Raw genomic sequence first — 23282 nt, forward strand, 5'->3', positions numbered from 1 at the left:
CGAAGAGAAGGTGTGGAAGCAGCGTTCTTCCACGGTTTTAGCTTCAAGCTCCTGCCTTGAGTTCCTGCTCTGACTTCCCACGGTTAAATAACTTGCTGAAGGTCGCAGAGCTAAATATTAACCACTCCAAAGTGTTTCCTCAGAACACAGTATCACCAGTGCCTTGAGGGATGGTTGGCGTTCAATAAATACACACGCCGCACTCTTTAAAACTATAAAGGTAAACATTTTAACATGAAAAATATGCGCACGACTGAAATTACTTCTTTCAAGTTTGCTCACGATCTCAGTGAAATTAGTACAGTATTTTTCTTTCCTTTTTTTGGGTGAGCAGAAGCGTAGTCCAAACCTTTGCTACAAGTTTGACACAACCTGCTTTCCGTCGTCTCGCCGCAAGCCTTTCTGGGAGTAGTAGTCTTCAGGTCGGCGGGCTCCGGCAGCAGCAGCTGCGCTCGCTCGACCGAGGTACTACAGTGTGGCGCGCAGGTCTTGAGGCTCTTCCGCATTGCCTTTTGCCCTCCCCGCCAGCGTGCCCGCCTCAGTTATCATGGCGGCTCCCTTGGCCCTGGTGCTTGTGGTGGCCGTGACCGTGAGGGCGGCCTTGTTTCGCTCCAGTTTGGCCGAGTTCATTTCCGAGAGGGTTGAGGTGGTGTCCCCGCTGAGCTCTTGGAAGAGAGGTGAGGCCGCCGGCTGGAGTGGGCCGGTCTGCACTGTCCGAGCCTCGGTGAATTGAATGGGAGGTAGAGGCAATGGCACAAGCGCGCGGTTCTGAGCAGACTGACCCGCGTCTGGGGTCCTTCGCGAGCTGAGGGCGGAGCTATGGGGCGGAGGATGGGGTGTAGAGGAGGTGTGGAGTGTGAGCCCCGCTACCCGAGGGGTGGGTATCCGAGGGGGCGTGTCCCACGATCCCGAGTCGGGCAGCGGGATCCGCGGAAGGATGGACATTCGAAGGTGCTGTGTGCAATGGAGCTGGTGGAATATTAGGGTTTGGCAGCGGTGTTCCATCGAGTAGCATGGTGGAGGGGGTAAGGGGGGGGCGAGGCAACCAGTGCTTTTTATAATAATTTCCTTAGCGTCTGACCCTGAGTAAACTCTTTCATTTTCCAGAATGGACTAACGAAGGACTAGAGTTTGGAAAAGGTTAGAAAAAGGGGAAGTTCCAGGTTGCAGTAGGCAACGAGGATCATCAAGAAAACCCGAGGATTTGAAATATCGAGAGTAGAGAAGACCTGTGGGTTAGGTTAGGGCTACAGTGTGGGGGTGTTGTGTGCCTGTGGTGTGTGTTCAGAAGCTAAAGGAGGATGTTGGGTGTCCTTTATCACTCTACCCTTTATTCCCTGAGACAGAGTCTCTCTGAATTGGAAGCTATTTCCACTGGGCTGTATGGGCAAAAGCTCTGGAGGTTTCTGCCTGTCTCCAATGCTGGAGTTACAGGCCTCTGTGACTATGACTTTTTTTTTTTTGGACATGGGTTGGGGGATTTGAATCAGGACTTCTTGCTTGCATATTGAGTGCCCTTACCCACTGAACCATCTGTCCAGATCAAGTTAAGTCTTTAAACAAAACAAACACTGAAGTACATTATATATCTAAAGCACATTTAAGTGTAGATGGAACTTAGTGAATTTTTATGAACCATGTATCCACGGATAGCCAGCACCCAGATAAAAAATGTTAGCACCCTGGAAGTCTCCTCTGTAGCCTTACACTTTTCATATTATTTGTTTGTGAAACAGGATCTCTCCTTCAGCTCAGGATGTACTCAAATTCATGGTGACCAGCCTTCAGGTGCCAGGATTGTGAGCCTCCACATCGATCTTTATCTTCAAACTTTAATATCACTTGCTGTCATGAACTTTAAAAAAAAAAAAACATTTATTCTCCCTCTACATGCTTTGTATTAAGACTATTTCCCTGAGCTGGGCATGGTGGCACAGGTCTGTAATCCTAGCACTTGGGAAGCTGAGTCAGGAACATCTCAAATTTGAAACCATCTTAAGCTTCTTAGAGAATTCAAGGCCAGCAGAACTACATAGTGAGACTGTATATAAAAAACAAAACCAAACAGTGTTTCTCCCCTCATATAACAATTATTTGTTTAGATCTGGTCTTCCTGTAGTATTATGCGCTTCTTGAAGAACTGTTAGATTTATGCCTAAATTCCTTGATGCCTTCCATAGAATAGGCTTGTAGTTAGTTGCTACTGGATAATGTGGAAGAAATGAAAGCATAAGCCCTTATGTACAGGGTAGAAGAATTTAAAGGTGAGGCAACATTGTTTATGATTTCTAGACTCTTTGGAAGAATTTGAAGCTTTCTCTGCTCTGCCATTTACTTCCTTTGCGACTTCTTGTCTGTGAAACCGGACACTAAATGAGAAGATAATCCATGTTGAAGCTTAGCACAATAAAGCCTAACATATCAGTTCTGAGGTCTTGAATTTAGGTACTAGAACAGTGGTGGTGTTGACTGAGCTGAGTAGGTGAGTCAGAAAGGATAGGGCAGTAAGTGTGTGGCATGTGTGTTGATAGTATGACATTCAGAGAGCTTAGGTTCAGTATCTAGGCTAGAGAGAGTTGGTAGTTGTCTTAGTTAGTGTTTCTATTGCTGTGAAGAGACACCATGACCACAGCAACCCTTTTTTTTTTTTTTTTTTTTTTTTTTTTTTTTTTAGCTGAGGATCAAACCCAGGGCCTTGTGCTTGCTAGGCAAGAGCTCTACCACCGAGCTAAATCCCCAACCCACAGCAACTCTTACAAAGGAAAATATTTAATTGGGGTGTCAGAGGTTTAGTCCATTATCATCATGGTGGCATATAGGCGGATATGATGCTGGAGAAGGAGTTGCTACAAGTTGATATGCAGGCAACAGGAAGTAGACTGTGTCACTGGGAGTAGCTTGAGTAAAGAAGACCACAAAGCCCACGCCCACAGTGACACACTTCCTCCTGCAATGCCACGCCCACTCCAACAGATCCACACCTAATAGTGCCACTCCCTTTGGGGGCCATTTTCTTTCACAGTAATCATACAGCATTTGCATCTCATTAGCAAAGGGCAGTTATTAGTTCATTTTAAGGAGAGGATACAGTATCTGTCATATTTATAGTTCTTTAAGTGAGGTGGTTTTAAAAGGAGAGGATACAATATCTGTCACTTGTATTTACAGTTCTTTAAGTGGGGTGGATTTAAAAGCAGGTAATTGTGCCAGACATGGTGTCTCATAGTTGTAATCCCAGCATTTAGAGGCTGAGGTGGGGGATTCATTAGGAGTTAGAGGCCAGTATGGGCGATATAGTGAGTTCAGGTCAGCTTGGGCTACAGAGTAAGAGGTCTCAAAACCAAACAAACAAGCAGGTGATTGTATTAAACTCTAAATGCTAGGCATTTAAAGATAGTGAAGTAGGGCCAGGTGTGGTGGCACAGGCCTTTAATCTCAGCATGGGAGGCAGAGGCAGGCAGATCTCTGAGTTCGAGGCCCACCTGGGCTACAGAGCTAGTTCCAGGACAGCCAAGGCTACACAGAAAAACCCTGTCTCAAACAAACAAACAACAAAAGTAAAGTAGGAATCATTCTGGTTTTACATGACATTTTGAGATTTTTAAGTCACCAGTTCTTTGGATAAAGGGCCCAGTATCCTTGGTTGGCTGTAACGTGGGCTTATTTATTTAGACATTGTGTGTGTACACAGTGTGTGTAGCCTGGATTTGATGTTAGGTGTCTTTCTTGATTGTGCACCACCGTATTTTTTAAGAAAGGATGTACTGTCTTGCTTTCTGTTGCTGTGATAAACACTGTCCAAAACCAACTTGGGGAAGAAAAGGTTTTTGGCATACAGGTTACACAGTCCATCATGGGGGAAGCTGAGGCAGGAATCTGAAGCAGAGACCACAGAAGAAAGCTGCTTACTAACTTGTTTCTCCTTACTGGCTTGTTCTGCTAACTGTCCTGTACAACCCATCAATCCTACATCAATAAGCAATTAAGAAAATACCTCACAGACATGCCCACAGGTCAGTCTGGTGGAGGCAGTTTCTCCGTTGAGATTCCCTCTACTTAGATATGTCCAGGTTTTTTTTTTTTTTTTTTTTTTTTTTTTTGGTCAGGCTAACAGAAACCATGACATAGGGTCTTTTGCTGAACATGGAGTTCACTGATTCAGCTAGGCTAGTTGTCAGTGAGTCTTAAGATCCTCCTGTCTCTGCCTGCTCGGTGCTAGGATTACAAGCTTTTTAACATGGGTACTTTACCAACTAACCATCTCCTGGTTCCTTGGTTTTTTGAGACTGAGTCTCATGTATCCCAGGCTGGCCTGAACTCACACAGTTGAGGATTACCTTGAGGTTCTGAACTGCTTACCTTCACCTCCCAGATGCTAGGATTACAGATGTATGCCAGTATGTTCAGTTTTATGTGGTGCTTGGCATTGAACCCTGGATTTCTTGCATACTAGGCAAGTACTCTACCAGTTGAGCTGGGTCCCAGCCTACCTGATGGGTTTTATGTTAGGGTATTATTTGCTCTTTTGTATGTAGATGGTGATGATGATGATGCCTCAGATCTATAATCCAACACCTGAAATCTGAGGCAAAAGGAGTGCCACCAGTATAGTCCAGCCTGAGCTACAGAATGAGACCTGTCTTTAAAAAACCAAAACAAAAACACCACTGTAGGCAGAGTTTTCCTGTCCTGGCAGCTGCTTCCAGATTATCACACAGAGGCTTATATTAATTATAAATGCTCGGCTAATAGCTCAGGCTTATTCCTAGCTAACTCTTTTTTTGTTTGTTTGTTTGGTTTTTCAAGACAGGGTTTCTCTGTAGCTTTGGAGCCTGTCCTGGACTAGCTCTGTAGACCAGGCAGGCCTCGAACTCACAGAGATCCACCTGCCTCTGTCTCCCGAGTGCTGGGATTATAGGCATGCGCCACCACTGCCTGGCCCTAGCTAACTCTTACATTTTAATTTAATCCATATTTCTTATCTATCCTCTGACAAGTGGTGGTACCTTTTCTCAGTACGGCAGGCTCATCTTCTGCTTCCTCTGTCTCTGCTGTCGACTCCTCTGGCTCCATCCTTCTCAGTTTGGCTTTCCCACCTAATTTTTTTCTCTTCAGCTATTGGCCAGTCAGCTTGTTTATTAAACCAATCATAGCGACGTATATTCACACAGTATACAGAAGAATTATTCCACAGCAACCACTGCCATCACAACCAACAACAACAACAAAAAAAACCAACAAAACCTAGGGCTTAGTGAGTACAAGTGCTTACATAGTGTGAGCATCTGTAATTCCGTTAATCTTACCGGGTGATAGGAGGCAGAGACCAGAGAATCCCTGGAATCTTGAGGGCCAACTGTCCTGGCATATGTGTAGCTGGTGACTACACTGGGTGTTCAGGATCCCAGTGTAGACCCAAGCTGGCCTGAGTGAGCTGTTAGGCCTAAAAACCATATCCTGGGTTGACATGCTTCAGTTAACAAGGAAATTTAGCTAGAACTATAGAAGCAAAAAAGCAGACTAGTATGTTTAGACTTTCCCAGAACTATGGACTCTGATAGATTTGGCCTTTGTTTTCATTTTTGGTAGGGGGTAAAATAACACTGTATGTGCTCAGTTTTACAGCCTGAATGGTACTTCCATCATGGAGTCAGTTGTACTAAGGTCTGGGGGCCTTCTAAGGTCTGGGGCCCTGTTACACATACATTCACATGATATACACGTGAAAATAAATAAAACAGAAAAAAACAAATGGACTGACATGATAGCTCAGCAGGTGAGATTGCTTGCTTAATCTGAGTTTGAGCCTCAGAACTCACATGTTAAAAGGAGAAGAATTGACTCCCACAGTTGTCCTCTGACCTCTAAATGTATACACACACACACACACACACACACACACACACACACACAATGAATGTTAAAAAAAAAAACAAACCCAAACTTAACAACAAAGATTTAGAGTTATAGTTTAAAACTATTTATGTGTGGAGTGTGTTTGTTATATGAATGAGTAGGAGTGTGTATGTGTGTGTGTGTACCCACATTTGGAGGCCAGAGGTCAATTCCCAGTATCTTCTATTATCCTCTACCTTACTTATTTATTATTTTAAGATATACCTATACACCATATGCACCACCTTGATTGTGCACATTATATACATAATTAAAAATAACTCTTCTCCCCCCCTTTTTTTTTTGACAGAGTTGGGTTGAGCTTGGTGCCTCATACCTGTAATCCTAGTACTTAGAAAGCTCAGGTAGGGGTTGCTGTGAGTTTGAGGTCATCTTCAGATATATAATAACTTGTGGTTATATATAGAGAGAATATATAATGAGTGTCAGCTAGGTGGTTGACAGTGTGAGACACTGTCTCAAAAGCAAAACTAAATGAAAATGGAAGAGCTCTAGGTCTGGGTATGTTGTTCAGTGGTAGATTACTTGCCTACAATTATGGGACTCTGTGTTCTACCTCAACACAGTAAAAAACCAACCAACCAAACAAACAAACAAACCCCACCCTATTCCAAAATATTAATTAGATAATAATCGATTCAAGGAAGGAAGAAATATTCTAGCCAGGCGTGGTGTTACATACCTGTACTCCCCACTTGTGGAGGCCTAGACAGGGATTGCAAGTTTAAGGCCAGCCTGGGCTCTAAAATAAGATCCCATCTCAAAAAAGAAAGAGTACTTGGTGTCACTCCTCTGGTGTACTTTATGAATTTGATTTTAAATAAAATACTACATGAAAAAGGACAGCTTAAAGCTTATTAGGTCTTTGGGGTTTTATTCAGTTTTGCCTTTTAAAATACTTAATTGTTGCTATTTGCTTGAAACAGTCTTTGTAGCCTAGCATGGCCTCCAGTTAGCTATGTAGCCAAGAATGACCTTGAGCTCCTGATTTTCCTGCCTCTAGGATTACAAGAATATGGTACCACACCCAGGTGGTGTGTGTGTGTGTGTGTGTGTGTGTGTGTGTGTGTGTGTATGTGTGTGTGTGTGTGGTGCTGGAGATCAAACCTAGGTTCTTGCCCAAGGTACTTAGTTAAGGCTTCTACCCCTGAACTACACCCTTAGCCCTGAGTTTACTTTTTCTTCTCAGTCTTTGGTTAAACCGATTTTAGCCAACCTAGGTTACATGAAACCGTCTGACTATGACCCCCCAAAAGGAAAAAACATCTTAAAATTTCCTAGCCTTATAGTATTGGCACATTGTTATGTAAATGTTAGAATCTGGCAGCTTGATTAATTCTTTGGTTGTTGTTTCAAACCGGGACAGATGTCCTCACTCAATATTTTTTAGGTCTTACAATGTCCTTGTTTACAAATCTTTGCTTCACTTTGTATTCCTGTTTTATCACCATATCTTTTACTTTTAGATTGCTCGTGCCTGATGAAGCTCTTTGTGAGTGTCAGGCCACCAGGGCTCACCCAAGAAAAGGCCTCAATCTTCCTCAGCTTCTCTGAAGCATTTGGCCTTCAGGGTGGCAAACTGCTTAGCCTCCCAGAACTTTGTAGAAGCCCAGTCATGCCATGTCAGGGATGGCAGCTCTGGTCTTGATGTGGACAGCATTTACCCATGTCTGCTCGATGACCAGTGTCCAGAGTCCCTGAGGTTGACAGCTGGGCAGACGTTCTGGTTCCTCTTTAAGTGATAATGCCTCATAGCAGCTCTTCCCAGACCATCTGGCTGATACATGTCAAGTTGATCCTAAGTGCTTCCCTACTTACTGATGCTACGTGGCCAAATGTGGCTGTGGCTGTAGCTCATGTGGCCATGAAGTGTCTGGCTTTTCCTCAGCAGGATGGTAGCAGGAAAGCCTGAAGTTGTTTAAGCTGGAAGGAGAGAATGGACTCCTTTAAATTGTCCTCTGACCTACACACACACACACACACACACACACACACACACACACACAGTAAATAAATGGAATTAAAGAACATTTGGAAAGGAAAGAGTAAGTGGGAACTGCATGTTTATAAAAGTATTTTTCCGGGCTGGAGAGATGGCTCAAGGCTAAGTGTGCTTGCTGCCTCTTCTTACAAAGGTCCTGAGTTCAATTCCCAGCAATCACGTGGTGGCTCACAACCATCTATAATGAGATCTGGTGCCCTCTTCTGGTGTGCAGTCCTACATGCAGATAGAACACTGTATACATAACAAATAAATAAATCTTTAAAAAAAATAAATAAATAAAAGTATTTTTCTGGGCTAGCCTTGAACTCAAAGATCCACTGTCTCTGCTTCCTGAATGTTAGGATTACAGGTGTATAATGTATGTCTGGCTATAAAATGATTTCAACCTTCATCCTTTGATCTTTTTTTTTTTAATTTTTAAAAATTTTTTATTTTTTTATTTTTTATTTTTTTTTGAGACAGGGTTTCTTTGTGCCTGTCCTGGATCTCACTCTGTAGACCAGGCTGGCTTCGAACTCACAGAGATCCGCCTAGCTGTGCCTCCTGAGTGCTGGGATTAATGGCGTGTGCCACCACTGCCCGGTTGTACTTCTGATCTTTTTGTTTGTTTGTTTGTTTGTTTTGGTTTTAGAGTTTTCAGACAGGGTCTCACTATGTAGACCAGGCTGACCTCGAACTCATAGAGATCTGCCTGCCTCTGTCTCCCAAGTGCTGTGATCATTCTTGGGTCTCACTGTAGCCCCAGCTGGCCTGGAACTCCATAAATAGGACGAGGCAGCCTAGAACTTGTAGTAATCTTGCCTCTGCCACCTGAGTGCTAGGATTACAGGCCTAAGCTATCATGTTTAGTCTGATTAATTTTTAAGACATTGAATGAATCTTTTATAGAATCTGAAGAGAATTTGGGTATTCTTTTGGCTTGAGGTGAGAAATACACATTGTGGGCCCTAGGAAAGTTTTCGTACATGTGCACTAAAATAATAGAAGTGACTAAAGGAGTTAATCATAAAGCTGAACGTATTCAATTGAAGTATCTGTATAATGAAATCTGTGTGTTAAGTTTAAAAATCAATATTCTGAGTTTGTGCTTTTCTTATGTATTTTAATGTTACAATAAAGAGTGGTGTTTTTAGAAATTTTTTTTTTACATGAGATTGATTTTCCTACCAGACACCCCCCCCCCCCCCAGGGTTTCTTTGTAGCTTTGCACCAGGTGGATCTCTGTGAGTTCGAGGCCAGCCAGGTCTACAGAGTGAAAGCCAGGACAGGCACCAAAACTACACAGAGAAACTGTCTCAAAAAACCAAAAAAAAAAAAAAAAAAAAAAAAAATCTTAATATTTATTTCTTTTTTGTTTTTCCTTCCTTGTTTCCTTCCTTCCTTGTTTGTTTGTTTGTTTGTTGTAAGAAAGAATCTTACAATGTATCCCAGGCTAGCCTTAAACTTGAGGTCCTCTTGCTTCAGTCTCTGAGTGCTGGTACATGTATAAAATGTCATAATGAAGCCTATTCTTTTTGTGTTAATAAAACTTCTTTAAAAATTTAATAAAATCGCCAGGCGTGGTGGCGCACGCCTGTAATCCCAGCACTCGGGAGGCAGAGGCAGGTGGGTCTCTGTGAGTTCGAGGCCAGCCTGGGCTACAGAGCTAGTCCAGGACAGGCTCCAAAGCTACAGAGAAACCATGTCTTGAAAAAAAAAAAAAAAACAAAACCAAAACAAAACAAAACAAAAATGTAATAAAACCGTGTCATATTTTACATGCTCTGTTAGTTACTACCTGCCTTTCTCTCTGCATTCTGTAGACAGCTTTCCTTCAGTGAAGGCAGCTCTGTAGTTTCTGGGTTTTGTTTTTGACAGTCTTCTCTGTCTAACCCTGGCTGTCCTGGAACTCCTGTAGACCAGGCTGGCCTCGAACTGATAGAAATCAGCCTTCCTCTGCCCCCCTAGTGTGAGGATTAGAGGTGCCTGCTACTACCGCCAGCTGAGGGAGAGGATTCTTTTCTTCCAGTTTAGGATCTGATGATCAAACTCAGGTCATCAGTCTTGGCAGTAATAATCTAATCAACTGAGCCGCTTTGCCAATCTTGAAATATTTTAGTTTTCAAAAGAGTTGCAAAGGGGCTGGAGAAATGGTTCAGCAGTTAAGAGTACTTAGTGAGTCAGGTGGTGGTGGCACACAGCTTTGATCCCAGCACTTGGGAGGCAGAGGCAGGTGGATCTCTGTGAGTTTGTGGCCAGCCTGGGCTACAGAATGAGTTCCAGGGTAGCTAGGGCTACACAGTGAACCCTGTCTCAAAGAATTAAAAATAAAAAAAATATATAAAGAGAGTACTTATTGGTCTAGCTGAGTACTAAAGTTGGAATCCCAGCATCTACATCAGGTTGTTTATAAACACCAGCTTGAAGAGATCTAGTAACCTTTTTTGGCCTCCATAGGTACTCACAAGCACATGTACACACACACACACACACACACACACACACACACACACACACACACAGAGTTGCAAAAATAAAGTTTCTGTTTATACAAAACCATTATTGTAATTTAGTGGCGTCAATTGGTCAGTACTGTTAGTGTATGTAATTATTAGAATTGTACTGCTTCCCTTTTGGTGTCCAGTTTCTGGCCTGCTGTTCAATCCATGACCTCCTTTTTGCATTTAGTGGTTATATCTCCATAGTGACTACCATAATGGGACACTTCCTGTGATTTAATTTTTTTTTCTTTCATGGTGGAGAGATGCTGTAATTTAATTTTTTAAGAGTACTGGACAGTTATTTGCCTGTCATTTTTGGTTGCCTGATAAACTTCCCATGATTAGTTGGAGGTCATGGGTTTTTTGTTAGTTTGTTTTTGTTATTATGCCACATTGTTGGCATGAGGACTCCAGGAATGTTCTTATCACCAAATCAGTGAATTATGAGATATTTGATAATTAATATAGCTAACATATTGATGATGTTTTAATGGATCACCTGATTAAAGCAGAGGATGTGAGGTCTATATGAAATTATTACCTTTCCCCTTGAAAACACTTCGTTTTTCATACTTTTACCCACTAACTTTAGCATCCACTAATGAAGTTTGCCTTCAGAACCATTCTGTTGGTCATTCAGCTGATGACTTCCTGTTCCGTCTTCCATTCCTCATTTCCTACCCTGTGTGTCCTGATGTTGAATTCAGATCCTCTTGCATGCTTTGCGTGTTGCCCTGTTGGTCTACCACTTGCCCGGCCTTCCTACACGTGATGCTGAGCATTCCATATAAGGAGAGCATCTCTTCTTCCTCCGTCTGTTTATTTATTCATTTATTCACAACACAGTTTTAATGCTTAATATATCAGTATATATATATATATATATATATATATATATATATATATATATTAGTATATATGTATATACTAGTATATCAGTAGATGATATTTATTTAAATAAATCTCCATTAATCAATGTTGGATTATTTTCAAGTTTTTATTAAGTGGGGCTGGAGAGATGGCTCATCAGTTAAGAGCACAGCCTCCTCTTCCAGAAGAACCAGATTCTAATCCTGGTACCCACTTGTTGTCTCACAACCATCTGTAGCACGGTTCTAGAGGATTTGATGCCTCCTCAGAATCAGGCACATGTGTGGTGCACAGACACACACTAGCAAAACACCTCCACACAGAAAATAAGAAATGGCTACTCTGAGTGCTGTACTGATATATTGGATCAGGCACTTGATCACTTGTTTCCTAAGGTAATGTACTTTAAGAATTATCATTTGGGGCCAGGCATGGTAGCTCGTGCCTTTAATCCCAGCACTGGGGAGGCAGAGGCTAGTGGATCTCTCTCTGAGTTCAAGGCCAGCCTGGTCTACAGAGTTAGTCCAGGACAGGCTCCAAAGCTACAGAGAGACCCTGTCTCGAAAAACCAATAAACAAACAAACAAACAAATAAATAAATAATCATTCTGTGTGCGTGATGTAGCTCAGCACCGAGTGCTTGCCTAGTGTGCACAAGTTCCCAAGTTCAGTCCAGAGCAGCAAACCAGCCGAACCCAAACCCCTCAAACCAAAAAGCAAACATTTTAAGCTGGACATGGCGGTATCTCCTGTAATCCTAGAGCTTGGGAGGTGGGGGCAGGAGAGTTAAAGAGTTTAAGGTGATTCTTGGCAACTACTGATCTGGACAAGCAAACAAAAGTACCATCTTAGCTGGGCTTGATGGCCGGCTCCTATAATTCCACCACTTTGGTGGGGGAGCGCTAAGGCAGGGGGATTGCAAACTTGAAGTCAATCTTCCCTACGTATAGATATTCTGCCACAAAACAAAAACCTAGCTAAACAGCCATTACTGACTCCCCCCACCCCACAAAAAAATCCAAAATATAATTCCCCTCTTCCTTCCACATCCCCTGTGAGGTTAGGATTAAAGGCACATAGCTAAAAAGTAATATTAGTCTAGAAAGATGACACAGATGTCACTGAAACAGGTGGCAGAAGAGAGTGACTGCCCGTTTCACTAACCTGGGCAACATTATTTGAAACCTGTTGTTGGTTTGTTAGTTGTGCTTTGGAATAGGGTAGAATATACATAAAAGAAATGCTGTAGAGTTGGGGGAGGTCACAAAGAGGTAGGAGGAGTTCATAGTTTTATCTGTGTGGGAGTATGTGTATGCTAAGTGCAGGAGCCAGAAGAGGGTGATGGATTCCCTGGAGCTGGAGCTACTGCCAGTTGTGGGCTGCCTGATGTGGGTGTTGGGAATTGAATGGGGGGCCAAGAGCAGTATGCACCCCTAATTGCCAAGCCATTTCTCCAACCTCAGAAGTTTACAGCATTGCTCATGATGGAAAGAACTGCTTTGTATGGAAGAATTCTCCATTTTTGAAAATTGTGTGTGTGTGTGTGTGATATTCTTTGAGAATTTCATACATATGTACAATGTTGACACTTTTTCCAAATCAAGACCTTCAGCCACTTGCTTGACCCTCATGAGGTAAAGGGATTAGATAAACTCAGGCATTCCTTGGTCCTAGGAATATCTTGACAATTTAATTTATGACCATTTGCTGTTGTCTCTAAAGTCTGAGTGAACTTGTATTTCTTCCTTTTCAGTGGTTGAAGGCCTTTCACTGTTGGATTTGGGAGTTTCTCCATATTCTGGAGCAGTATTTCATGAAGTAAGTGTTGTATTTTCTTTTCTGGCACTGAGAGTAGTTTGTAGCCCTGGATACCAAAGCCTGAGCTCTGTTTGGTACGAACATCTAAAAAGATCTTTTTTGATAGGAATAGCCCTTTGTAGACATTTTCTGCGTAAGAAAGATGTTTCATAATTACAGGGAAAATGATCCAGGTTAGGATTTTAAAAAGTTGGGAGGGAAAGAGGGAGAGAGGGTGGGAGGGAGAGAACAACTTTCAGGAGTCAGCTTGCATACATTGCTGAGGCAGGGTCTCTGTACACCAGCCTCGCTGGCCGTGAAGCTGCTGGGTGATGCTCCTGTCAGGTGAGCTGAGATTCCTGATGCAGCCAGTTTTCTGCAGACTCTGGGGACCAAGCTCAGTTTGTTAGGCTTATGTAGCAAGTGCATTTATCTGCTGGGCCACCTTGCTGGCTTGGGGGAATGTGTGAGGCTTCTATAGAAATTATTATTATTATTATTATTATTATTATTTTTTTTTTTTTTTTTTTGAGACAGGGTTTCTCTGTGTAGCTTTGCGCCTTTCCTGGAACTCACTTGGTAGACCAGGCTGGCCTCGAACTCACAGAGATCTGCCTGCCTCTGCCTCCCAAGTGCTGGGATTATGGGCGTGTGCCACTACCACCCAGCAGAAATTATTTTTAATGTCAACTTTTAAGCAGCTCTCAGTCCATAAATAGTTGTATGTTATGTGGCATGTAATTGGTTTTTGAAATGCTTGGCCATAAAAGCTGTGACATTGTTTTCCTAGGAAGTCCACCAAAGGTTGTTGAAGCCATAACATTTTTTGTTTTGTTTGTTTGTTTTATTTTTTGAGACACAGTTTCTCTGTGTAGACTGGCTGTTCTGGAACTCTCTCTGTAGACAGGCTGGCCTTGAACTCACAGAGATCCACCTACCTCTGCCCCCTGAGTGCTGGAATTAAAGGTGTACACCACCATGTCCGGCTTATAAAATTCACTTTTTGTGTTTTTTGTTTGTTTTGTTTTTTTGTTTTTCGGAGACAGGGTTTCTCTGTATAGTTTTTGTGCCTGTCCTGCAACTCGCTTTGTAGACCAGGCTAGTCTTGAACTCACAGAGATCTGTTGGCTCTGTCTCCTGAGTGCTGGGATTAAAGGCGTGTACCACCGCCGCCCAGCCATAAAATTAGTTTTTAAGACTAGTAAAAACAAGCTAGGCATGGAAGCTCACACTGTAACCCCAGCTTCCCAGAAGCCAAGGCAGGAAGACTGCCATGAATTCAAGGCCTGCCCAGGCCTGGGCTATGTGAGACTCTATCTCAAAATGCCAAAACAACAAAAATAAAAACACCCTTGTTAGGCCACTGTCACCTGTCCTCTGCATCACTGCACCAGCTCCCTTGTTCAGGTTGTCCTGGGTCAGGCCTGCTCACTTACTCTCTATTCTGCCATCAGTGACATTCTTCTGAAAGATAAATCTCACTGTCGCCGTCATGCTTGGCACCTGCATTTGCCACCAACCTCAGGCTTAAAATCTAGACACTTAGAGGAACGTTTAAGCTCTCGCTGCATTTCTTCCTGATCCTCTTTTTCCTCTTCCTCCCTCCCTCCCTTTTCTTAAGCACACAAGACGGTTGTTGGGAATAGATGTGTTTGATATCCGAGAACAGCCCACTAGCCCCAAGGACCAGTGGGAAGTGGGCCTCGGGGCACTTTAAAGCCAGATAAGCTTACAGTACTGTTTTCTATCATCTAACATCTGCTCACACTATTGCCTCCTGTAGAAAGCCATTGTTCCCCTTTTCCTACTTGGCTCTACTAATGAGTCCCAAGCTTAGACTTCACCTTCTCCAGAAAACCATCTGGCATCGCTTTAGACTAAGTCAGACCGTCTATCACCTGAGGAATCTTATCCCTTTCATGACTCATACCCCATTCTTAAAATGACCTCTAATCTGCCAGGGGTGGTGGTGTATGCCTTTAATCCCAGCAGGCAGGAGGCAGAGGCAGGTGGATCTCTGTGAGTTCTAAGCCAGCCTGGTCTACAGAGTGAGTTTCAGGACAGCCAGATTATCCAGAGAAACTCTGTCTCAAAAAACAACAAACAGTAACAAATAAACAATGTAAGATACAGACTTTGGTTTTATAATACTTGTCTGTCAGTCAGTCTGTCTGTCTGTCTTTCTTTCCTCCCTGCCTTCTTTACTTTCTTTTTCTTTTGGGATGAGATCTCATATAGCTCAGGCTGGCCTCTATATGGCTGGGATGATCTTGAATCCCTGAATATCTTGCTGCTGCCTTCCATGTTTATATGTTTATATGTACTTGAATTTTGAGAGTACTTATTTTTGTGTAATGTTTATAGGTGTCTTGTTTGCATGTATGTCTGTATACTGCATGTGTGTAGCTTCCACAAAGGCCAGAAGAGAGCGTTGGATTCTCTGTAACTGAGTTATCAAGAGTTGTTACCTATAATGTGGTACTGGGAACCAAACCTGAGTCCTCTGGAAGTCATATTCTTAACCACTGAACCATCTGTCCAGCCCAGGTGCTTATGCTCATATTTTTGAAATAAAAGCAGTAACAAAAATAGACTCCAGAGCAAAGAATATATATCATCAGAGACATCAAAGTTCATTTTATTAGAGTGATAGGATAGATTTTCCAAGAACAGTAATTACAGCTCTCTTTGTACTAATTACAGTTTTAAAACACCATAAGTAAAGACTGATAGGCTGGGCTGGGAAGTCAACTTAGTGGGTACACGTGCTAGCTGTGCAAAGCTCTGGAAACCACATACACAGCCAGATGTGCTACACACATCTGGATTCCAGCATTTTGACAGTTAAATAGGAGATAAAGACAGAGAATCCCCTGGGACCTAATGGGCCACCTAACCTGGAGTACACAGAGTGGCAGCATTAACAGAAAGAGACACTGTCTCAATAAGGTGAGAGATGAGAACTGTGACCTCCGAACTGTGCTATGGCATGCAGCCCCCCCTCCCCCCACACTTATAAATGGGACCAGTCTCTGATTTGAGTTGGAGCTTTCGGTATCTGTCAACGGTTGATAAAACAGGTGGAGATTTAGCAAGAATATAGAAAGCGTGTGTGTGTGTGTGTGTGTGTGTGTGTGTGTGTGTGTGTGTGTGTTTGTGTGTGTTAAAGATTTGTCTGTTTTTAATTTCTGTGTATGGGTGTTTTGCCTGCATGGATGTATGTGTATGATTTATGTTCCTGGTGCCCTTAGAGGTCAGAAGAGGGCATTGGACCTCTGGGGATTAGGGATGGTTGTGAACTACCATGTGGGTTCTTTGAGTGAAACCCAGGTCCTCTGTAAGAACAAGTACTCTAAACCACTGAGCCATCTTTCCAGCCTCAAGAATATAGAAAATTGGAAGTTAGGCGGTGGTGGCACATGCCTTTAATCTCAGCACTGAGGAGGCAGAGGCAGGTGGATCTCTGTGAGTTCAAGGCCAGCCTAGTCTACAGAGGGAGCTCCAGGACAGGCTCCAAAACTACAGAGAAACCCTGTCTTGACAAACAAACAAACAAACAAAAAAAGAATATAGAAAATTTGAATTATGTTGTCAGCCAGACTGACCTAAGAATGCCCCATTCTGTAACATCAAAGTACATTTTAAATGTATGTGGAACATTTGTAACATAGACTATGTTCTGCCCATAAAAGAAGGCTCAATATACTTAAGTCACTTAAAGATTCATTTTTGCTGACCACAGAAGAATGAAATAGAGAGTTAACATCAGGAAGATTTGTGGAAAATCCCTCAAATCTTTGGAAACTAAATAACCCAGGAATCAAGAAATCAAAAGAGAAATTAGAAAGTATTTTTGAAATTAAGGGAAGTGAAAACCTTAGCTGTCGTATATGTAGCATGTGGACAAAGTAGTAAGCACTTAGGGAAAATTTATGGTCACTCAGACTGTTACACAACATAAAGACAGGTCACATTCAACTGTGCTTCTGTCTTCCAGCATGCTGTATAATTAAACTGCCACACTTGCTGACTCAATGTAGAAGCCAGCCTCTTTGCTGATAGGTTTTTTGAGAACTGTTGCAGTGTTTCCCTTATTTGGAGCCTTTCTAAACTGTCTGAAGCATCAAGACATTTGGAAAGGAGGTTATTTGAAGTATCAGGTTCTTTTCTGTATATGTAAACTAACAAAGATACTTGGATAATATAATTGATTAGTAGATAGTTGTAGTCCTTTTAGAACTGTGAAAGAGACAATTGATGCCTGTTTTTCAAAAGAGAAGTTAGAGGCAGGCAGATCTCTGTGAGTTCGAGGCTAGCCTGGTCTCCAAGGCGAGTTCCAGGAAAGAAGCAAACTACACAGAGAAACCCTGTCTTGAAAATCCAAAATAAATAAATGAATGAATGAATGAATGAATGAATAAATAAATAAAGAGAAGTAAAAGGTTGATCGTTAAGTAGCCACATGCTGAGGTTTAGCTTATACTAGGCATTGTAGTAATTACACCTAACTGCATTTAATCTTCCCTAGATCCCTGTGAAATAGATTGTTGGTTTTTTTGTTGTTGTTGTTTGGTTTTTTGTTTGTTTGTTTTCAAGACAGTTTTTCTCTGTGTAGTTTTGGTACCTGTCCTGGATCTTACTCTGTAGACTAAGCTGGCCTCAAATTCACAGAGATCCACTTGGCTCTGCTGGGATTAAAGGTGTGCACCTCCACCACCTGGCTGAAATAGATTGTCTTAATGATTTACATTTAAAATTTTGTGTGTATGGGTGTTTGGTCTGCATGTGTCTGTGAACCACTTGCATGCTAGGTACCTGCAGAGTTACAGACAGTTGTTAATGGCTGTCTAAGTCCTGGGAATTGATTTCTCGGGCCTCTGAAGAGTAAGCCAGTGCTCTTAACTGCTCAGCCGTCTCTGCAGCCTCTGACATTGGTCATTTTCCCTAGTTTATATCAGAGGAAACTAATGCTCAGAGAGAAGAGCAACTTGCCTGAAAGCCACACAGGTACAACTTGCTACAAAAACTGTGGATTTAAATCCAAACCCAACTTGAAAGTTTCCCTTCTTTCTACCCTACACAACTTATTCATGTTTACTAAAAAGCCTGTCAGTGATCTTTACAATTTGTCATTCACCCCCCCCCCCCCCCCCACCCCCACCCCTCCCACCCCTGCGCACTTTTTTTTTCTTCTTGAAACAGGGCCTCTTACATAGTGCAAGCGGGCCTAGAACTTACTGTGTAGCCTGGGCTGGTCTCAGCTTCTCAAGTACTGTGATTATATATGTGAGTCACTATTCCTGGCTCAGAGTATATCTCTAGCCTTTTTGAGGGTTGGTAATAGAGTTTCCACTTAGGGCTTTGTGCATATAGGCAAAATGTTCTACTGTTCAACTACATCCTTAGCCCCTTGTTAGTATTATAAAGCATTTTTTTTTTTTTTGAGCTGAGGATCGAACCCAGGGCCTTGTGCTTGCTAGGCGAGTGCTCTACCACTGAGCTAAATCCCCAACCCTATAAAGCATATATGTGTAGTTAGGAGGTAGTGGGAATAGGTACTTCTGAGCCACCACACTAAAACCAAATTATGTACTTCCTTTCGGATTCTGATGGGCTAGTGAGTTAGCTTACAGTGCTGGCAAGGACAAGCAGAAAAGAAGAATCAATACCAAAGAATGTTTGTTTGAAGACATTGGAAAGTACCAAGATAATCAGAATTCAAGAGCAAAGTTCACAGAGTGAGCCTCGGGCTGGAGAGATGGCATCTGCTGTTCTTACAGGGGACCCAGGTTTGAATATGAGCACTCCCGTCAGCCTGTAAACCCAGCTCGAGGGGATCTGATGCCCTCATCCCTCCTCTGGCATCAGCATGCAGGTACACATTACACACACAAATAAAAATAGTAAAATTAAATCTTAAAAAATTAGTGAGACTAGGCTGGTGATGTAGCTCTGCTGGTAGAGTACTTGCCTATTTTATGTGAAACCCTGGCCTCAATCCCAAGCATCACATAAACCTGCTGTGGTACTGCATGCCTGTGACTCAGGAGGTGGAGCTAAGAAGATCATCATCAGTTCAGAGGTCATCCTTGGCTACATACCAAGTTCTTGGTCTACCTGGGATACCTGAGATCCTGTCTCAAGAAAACAAAAGAAAGCAGAAAAAGTCATCCTAGCACTGGGAAGATGGTGGTACCACGGTCAGAAGTTCAAGGTCATCTTGGCTACATAGTGAGTTTGGAGCTTGCCTTTGCTGCTTGAGACGGCCTCACAAAGGTCCAGAACCAAACCAAACAAAAACAAAACAAAACACAGAAAAATAATTGAATGTTCTTTTTTAAAGAAATGCATCTTAGAGCTAGGAAAATCTAGGGTGTATCTTAATGATATAGGATGCACCTACCATGTACAAGGACTTGGGGTTGATCCTTTAGCACCAAGAAAAAACAGACACCCACCCACCCTTCTACCACTGCCGCTGCCACCACCACCACCAAACACCACCAAAAACACCTGAAGAGAAAACACACCTCAAATCTAAGGACACAGAGAAGTAAAAGGATTGAAGTGCTTGGTCTTGGGATGTAGCTCAGTTAGAGTACAGAGCTGTAGGTTTGATCCCTAGCGCTCATAAATCCAGGCGTGGTGGCGCACACCTATACCCTAGCAAGAGGAGGTAGGAGGATCAGAAGTTCAACGTCATTCTTGGCTACAAAGTGTGAGTTTGAGGGTAGTTTGTAATATATGAGACCCTATCTCCTAAACCCAAAGAGTAGAAGAAAGGAAGGAAGGAAGGAAGGAAGGAAGGAAGGAAGGAAGAAAGGAAGGAAGGAAGGAAGAAAAGGAAGGAAAGAAAGAAGGGAGGAAGGGGTCATGCAAATACTAGTTTGAAAAGTTGATGTAGCTTATGACTTTAAAGCCAAAAACAAAACAAATCAAGAAACCTTTCCACCTTATTAGACACAAAGAGGATTATTTTATATAATAATACAAAAATTGCTCTACTCAGGAGATAGTCATTCTATACAGAACTGCATCTAACTCACTACTTCAGACTACACAAAGCAGGGATGGAAATGTAGCTCACTTGGTAGAATGCTGGCCTAGCATGCATAAATCCTTGGGTTCAGTGTACAACACTGAATAAAACTGGGAGTGGTGGTACACATTTGCAACTCTAGTACTCGAGAGTAGTATCAGAAGTTCAAGGTCATATTCAGTCATAGTGAGTTTAAGGAGCCTGGGCAGTATAAGACCCTGTCTCAAAAACAAACAAAACACAAAGCAAAAAGAGAAATAAATATGCCTATAGTCATAGTGGGACTTTTTTTTTTAACTTAATTGTACTAATTTTGCTTGCATGATTTTCTTCTGTGTAACATGTACATGCAGTGCCTTTGGAGGTGAGAAGAAGGTGTTGAGTCTCTTGGCACTGGAGTCACAGATGATTGTGAGTTGCTGGGACTTGAACCTGGAACCTTTGGAAGAGCAGTTAGTGCTCTTAACCTTTGAGCCATTGCTCTTGTCTCACCCTTCTTGTTTTGTGACAGAGTCTCAAAATGTAGCCATGACTGGCCTGAAACTCAAATATATCTGCCTGTTTCTGCCTCCTGAGTGCTAAGAGTAAAGGCATGCACTACCATGTCCAGTGATAGTGGGATATATATTTAAGGTTTATTTTTTATGAGTATGTTTTGCCCACATGTGCATAGGAGTACCACATATGTGCCTGGTATTGGAGGAATGCCTACATGTGCATAGGAGTACCACATATGTGCCTGGTATTGGAGGAATGCCTACATGTGCATAGGAATACCACATATGTGCCTGGTATTGGAGGAAATCAGAAAAGGGCATCAGATTCCATGGAACTGGAATTACAGATAGTTGTGAGCCATCATTTGGGTGCTGGGAGCCAAACCCAGGTCCTTTGCAAGAGCAACAAATGGTCTTAACTGCTGAGCCACCTCCAGTCACAATGATGGGATGTTTTTAACCTGTTTTTTTATCAGTGATAGAACAAAGAGACTCAAAAATCAACAGGATATAGAAATTTTAAAGATCATTACCATAAAAATGATATGTAGAATGCTGTGACCATAAATGTTAATATGTACATTCCTTTGAAATGTATGTGGAACACTTGCCCAAACAGACTAGGTAATAAGCCATAAGGCAACTCAGAACACACTTGAAGTTATTAAATTCATGTATTGTACTTTTAATGATTATAATAGAGTTAATCTATAAATAAATTACAATATAAAAAGAAGGGATGGGGTCAATGATAGAATGTTTGCTTAGCATGTGGAAGGCCCAAAGTTTGATTTCCAGCTCTTTAAAAATAAATAACAGCCGGGCGATGGTGGTGCACACCTTTAGTCCCAGCACTCAGGAGACAGAGCCAGGAGGATCTCTGTGAGTTCGAGGCCAGCCTGGTCTACAGAGGGAGATCCAGGAAAACAAAACAAAACAAAACAAAACAAAACAAAACAAAAAAACCCACATTTTGGAATTAAGCCATGTTTTCTTTTGTAATTGTACTAAGGATTGAGCATAGGATTCATACCTAATTAACACCCTACCAGTGAACTACATCACCCCTGCTAGTCTGTACATTTTAACGTCTCAAAGAAGAAATGTCAATGGAAATTAGAATATATCTTTTTTTTTTTTTTTTTTTTTTTTGAGACAGGGTTTCCTTGTAGCTTTGGTGCCTGTCCTGGAACTCGCTTTGTAGACCAGGCTGGCCTCGAACTCACAGAGATCCACTTGCCTCTGCTTCCCAAGTGCTGAGATTAAAGGCGTGAGCCACCACCGCCCCGCAAAAGATTTATTTTTAATTGTGTGTATGTGTGTGTGCAGAAGGCCAGAAGCATCAGGTCCTCTGGTACTGTAATTACAGGTAGTTGTGGACCACCTGATGAGTGCTGGGAACCAGATTTTGGGTCTCTGCAAGAGCAGCAAACACTTTTAACCGCTCTTAGCTTTCTCTCCAACCCCCAGAGTACATTTTAACTAAATGATATTGGGAAGAAAGCAACATGCCAAAACTTTTGTGTTATTGCTGAACCCATATTGAGAGGAAAATGTATCATTGCCTCAAAAAAGAAAATGCTGTGAACAACCTTATGTCAATGAGATGAAAATTTAGGTGAAATGTATAAATTTCTAGAAAAATACTACTTACCTAGACTAACAAAGCAAAGCAGAATAAATAAATAAATAAAGCAGAATTGAATCCATAATTTCAGTATCTCAAATAAAACCAAACCAAACCTCGAGAAGGCAGACTGGGAGGTGCACCTGCAGCCCTAGTCCTTGGCAGGTCAAAGCGGGACCATCGGGAGCTTATGGCCATCGCTGGTCATGTAGCATGTTCAAGGCCAGCTTGGTCTACACAAGCCCTTGTCTTAAACCAAATAAAACCAAAATAAAAGGAAAATTTAAAAACAAAGGAGAAAACCTCAGGCCAAGGTTAGTTTTACAGCAAGTGAATTTTCTCAGAACCTTTTTCCTCTTGAGACTGGATTCTGCAGTACAAGCCAGATTGGTCTTGAACTCTCCGCTGCACTTCTGCCTAAGTACTGGGAGTGTAGCAAGCATCACCATGTGGGTTTCCCCCTAGGTCTCTAAGGAAGAATTAACATTCTTATACAAACTTATCAGAGAATATAGGAAGGAAAAATTCCTAGTTTTTTCAGTCAACAATATTGGTCCTCTATGGCATGCCCCCCCCATTTTATTTATTTACTTACTTTTTTGAGGCAGGATCTCACATAGCCTAGGCTAGCATGGAACTTGCTATAGCCAAGATCACTTGGAGCTTCTGACCCCTGCCCTCCTTTCCTCTACACTTCACGTCCTGGGATTATAAGCACATACCTGGGTTTTTGGAGTGCTGGAGACCAGCCCTGGGGCTTCAAGTATCTGTAGCATGAATCTTAAATGGTCTTATTAATAAAAACAAACCTGAGGCCAGTTATTGGGGTGAATGCTGGATGATCAGAGAAGCAGAATAAGCCACAGCCACCTCACCTTGCCATTTCCTCAGCTGATCCTGTTTCCTTAGACAGGAAGCCTCTGGGTCCTCATCCAAATGGATGTCAGCTGAACTGCTGCTCAAAGCCTGAAAGCTTAACCAGCTCTACTTCCTGGTCCTCACGCCTTATATACCTTTCTGCTTTCTGCCATCACTTCCTGGGATTAAAGGC

The 23282-nt window shown here is 42.3% G+C and overlaps 1 protein-coding gene across 2 annotated transcripts in view; it reads left to right on the forward strand.

The window, feature by feature from the left end:
* Positions 1 to 461: 461 nt before the first annotated feature.
* Positions 462 to 23282, forward strand: part of Pigu (phosphatidylinositol glycan anchor biosynthesis class U) — an 88809-nt gene continuing 65988 nt past the window's right edge. Inside the window, exons 1-2 of one of the 2 annotated variants that reach the window (XM_036184861.1) lie at positions 462 to 677; positions 13025 to 13089. In XM_036184861.1, coding sequence (XP_036040754.1) covers positions 548 to 677; positions 13025 to 13089 — 195 coding nt within the window. In that variant the 5' untranslated portion in view covers positions 462 to 547. Of the gene's footprint in view, positions 678 to 13024; positions 13090 to 23282 lie in introns of those variants that run through there. The other variant, XM_036184863.1, reaches the window with a different exon arrangement.

The sequence above is a fragment of the Onychomys torridus genome, chromosome 4, assembly GCF_903995425.1.
Source record: "Onychomys torridus chromosome 4, mOncTor1.1, whole genome shotgun sequence".
NCBI lineage: Eukaryota > Metazoa > Chordata > Mammalia > Rodentia > Cricetidae > Onychomys > Onychomys torridus.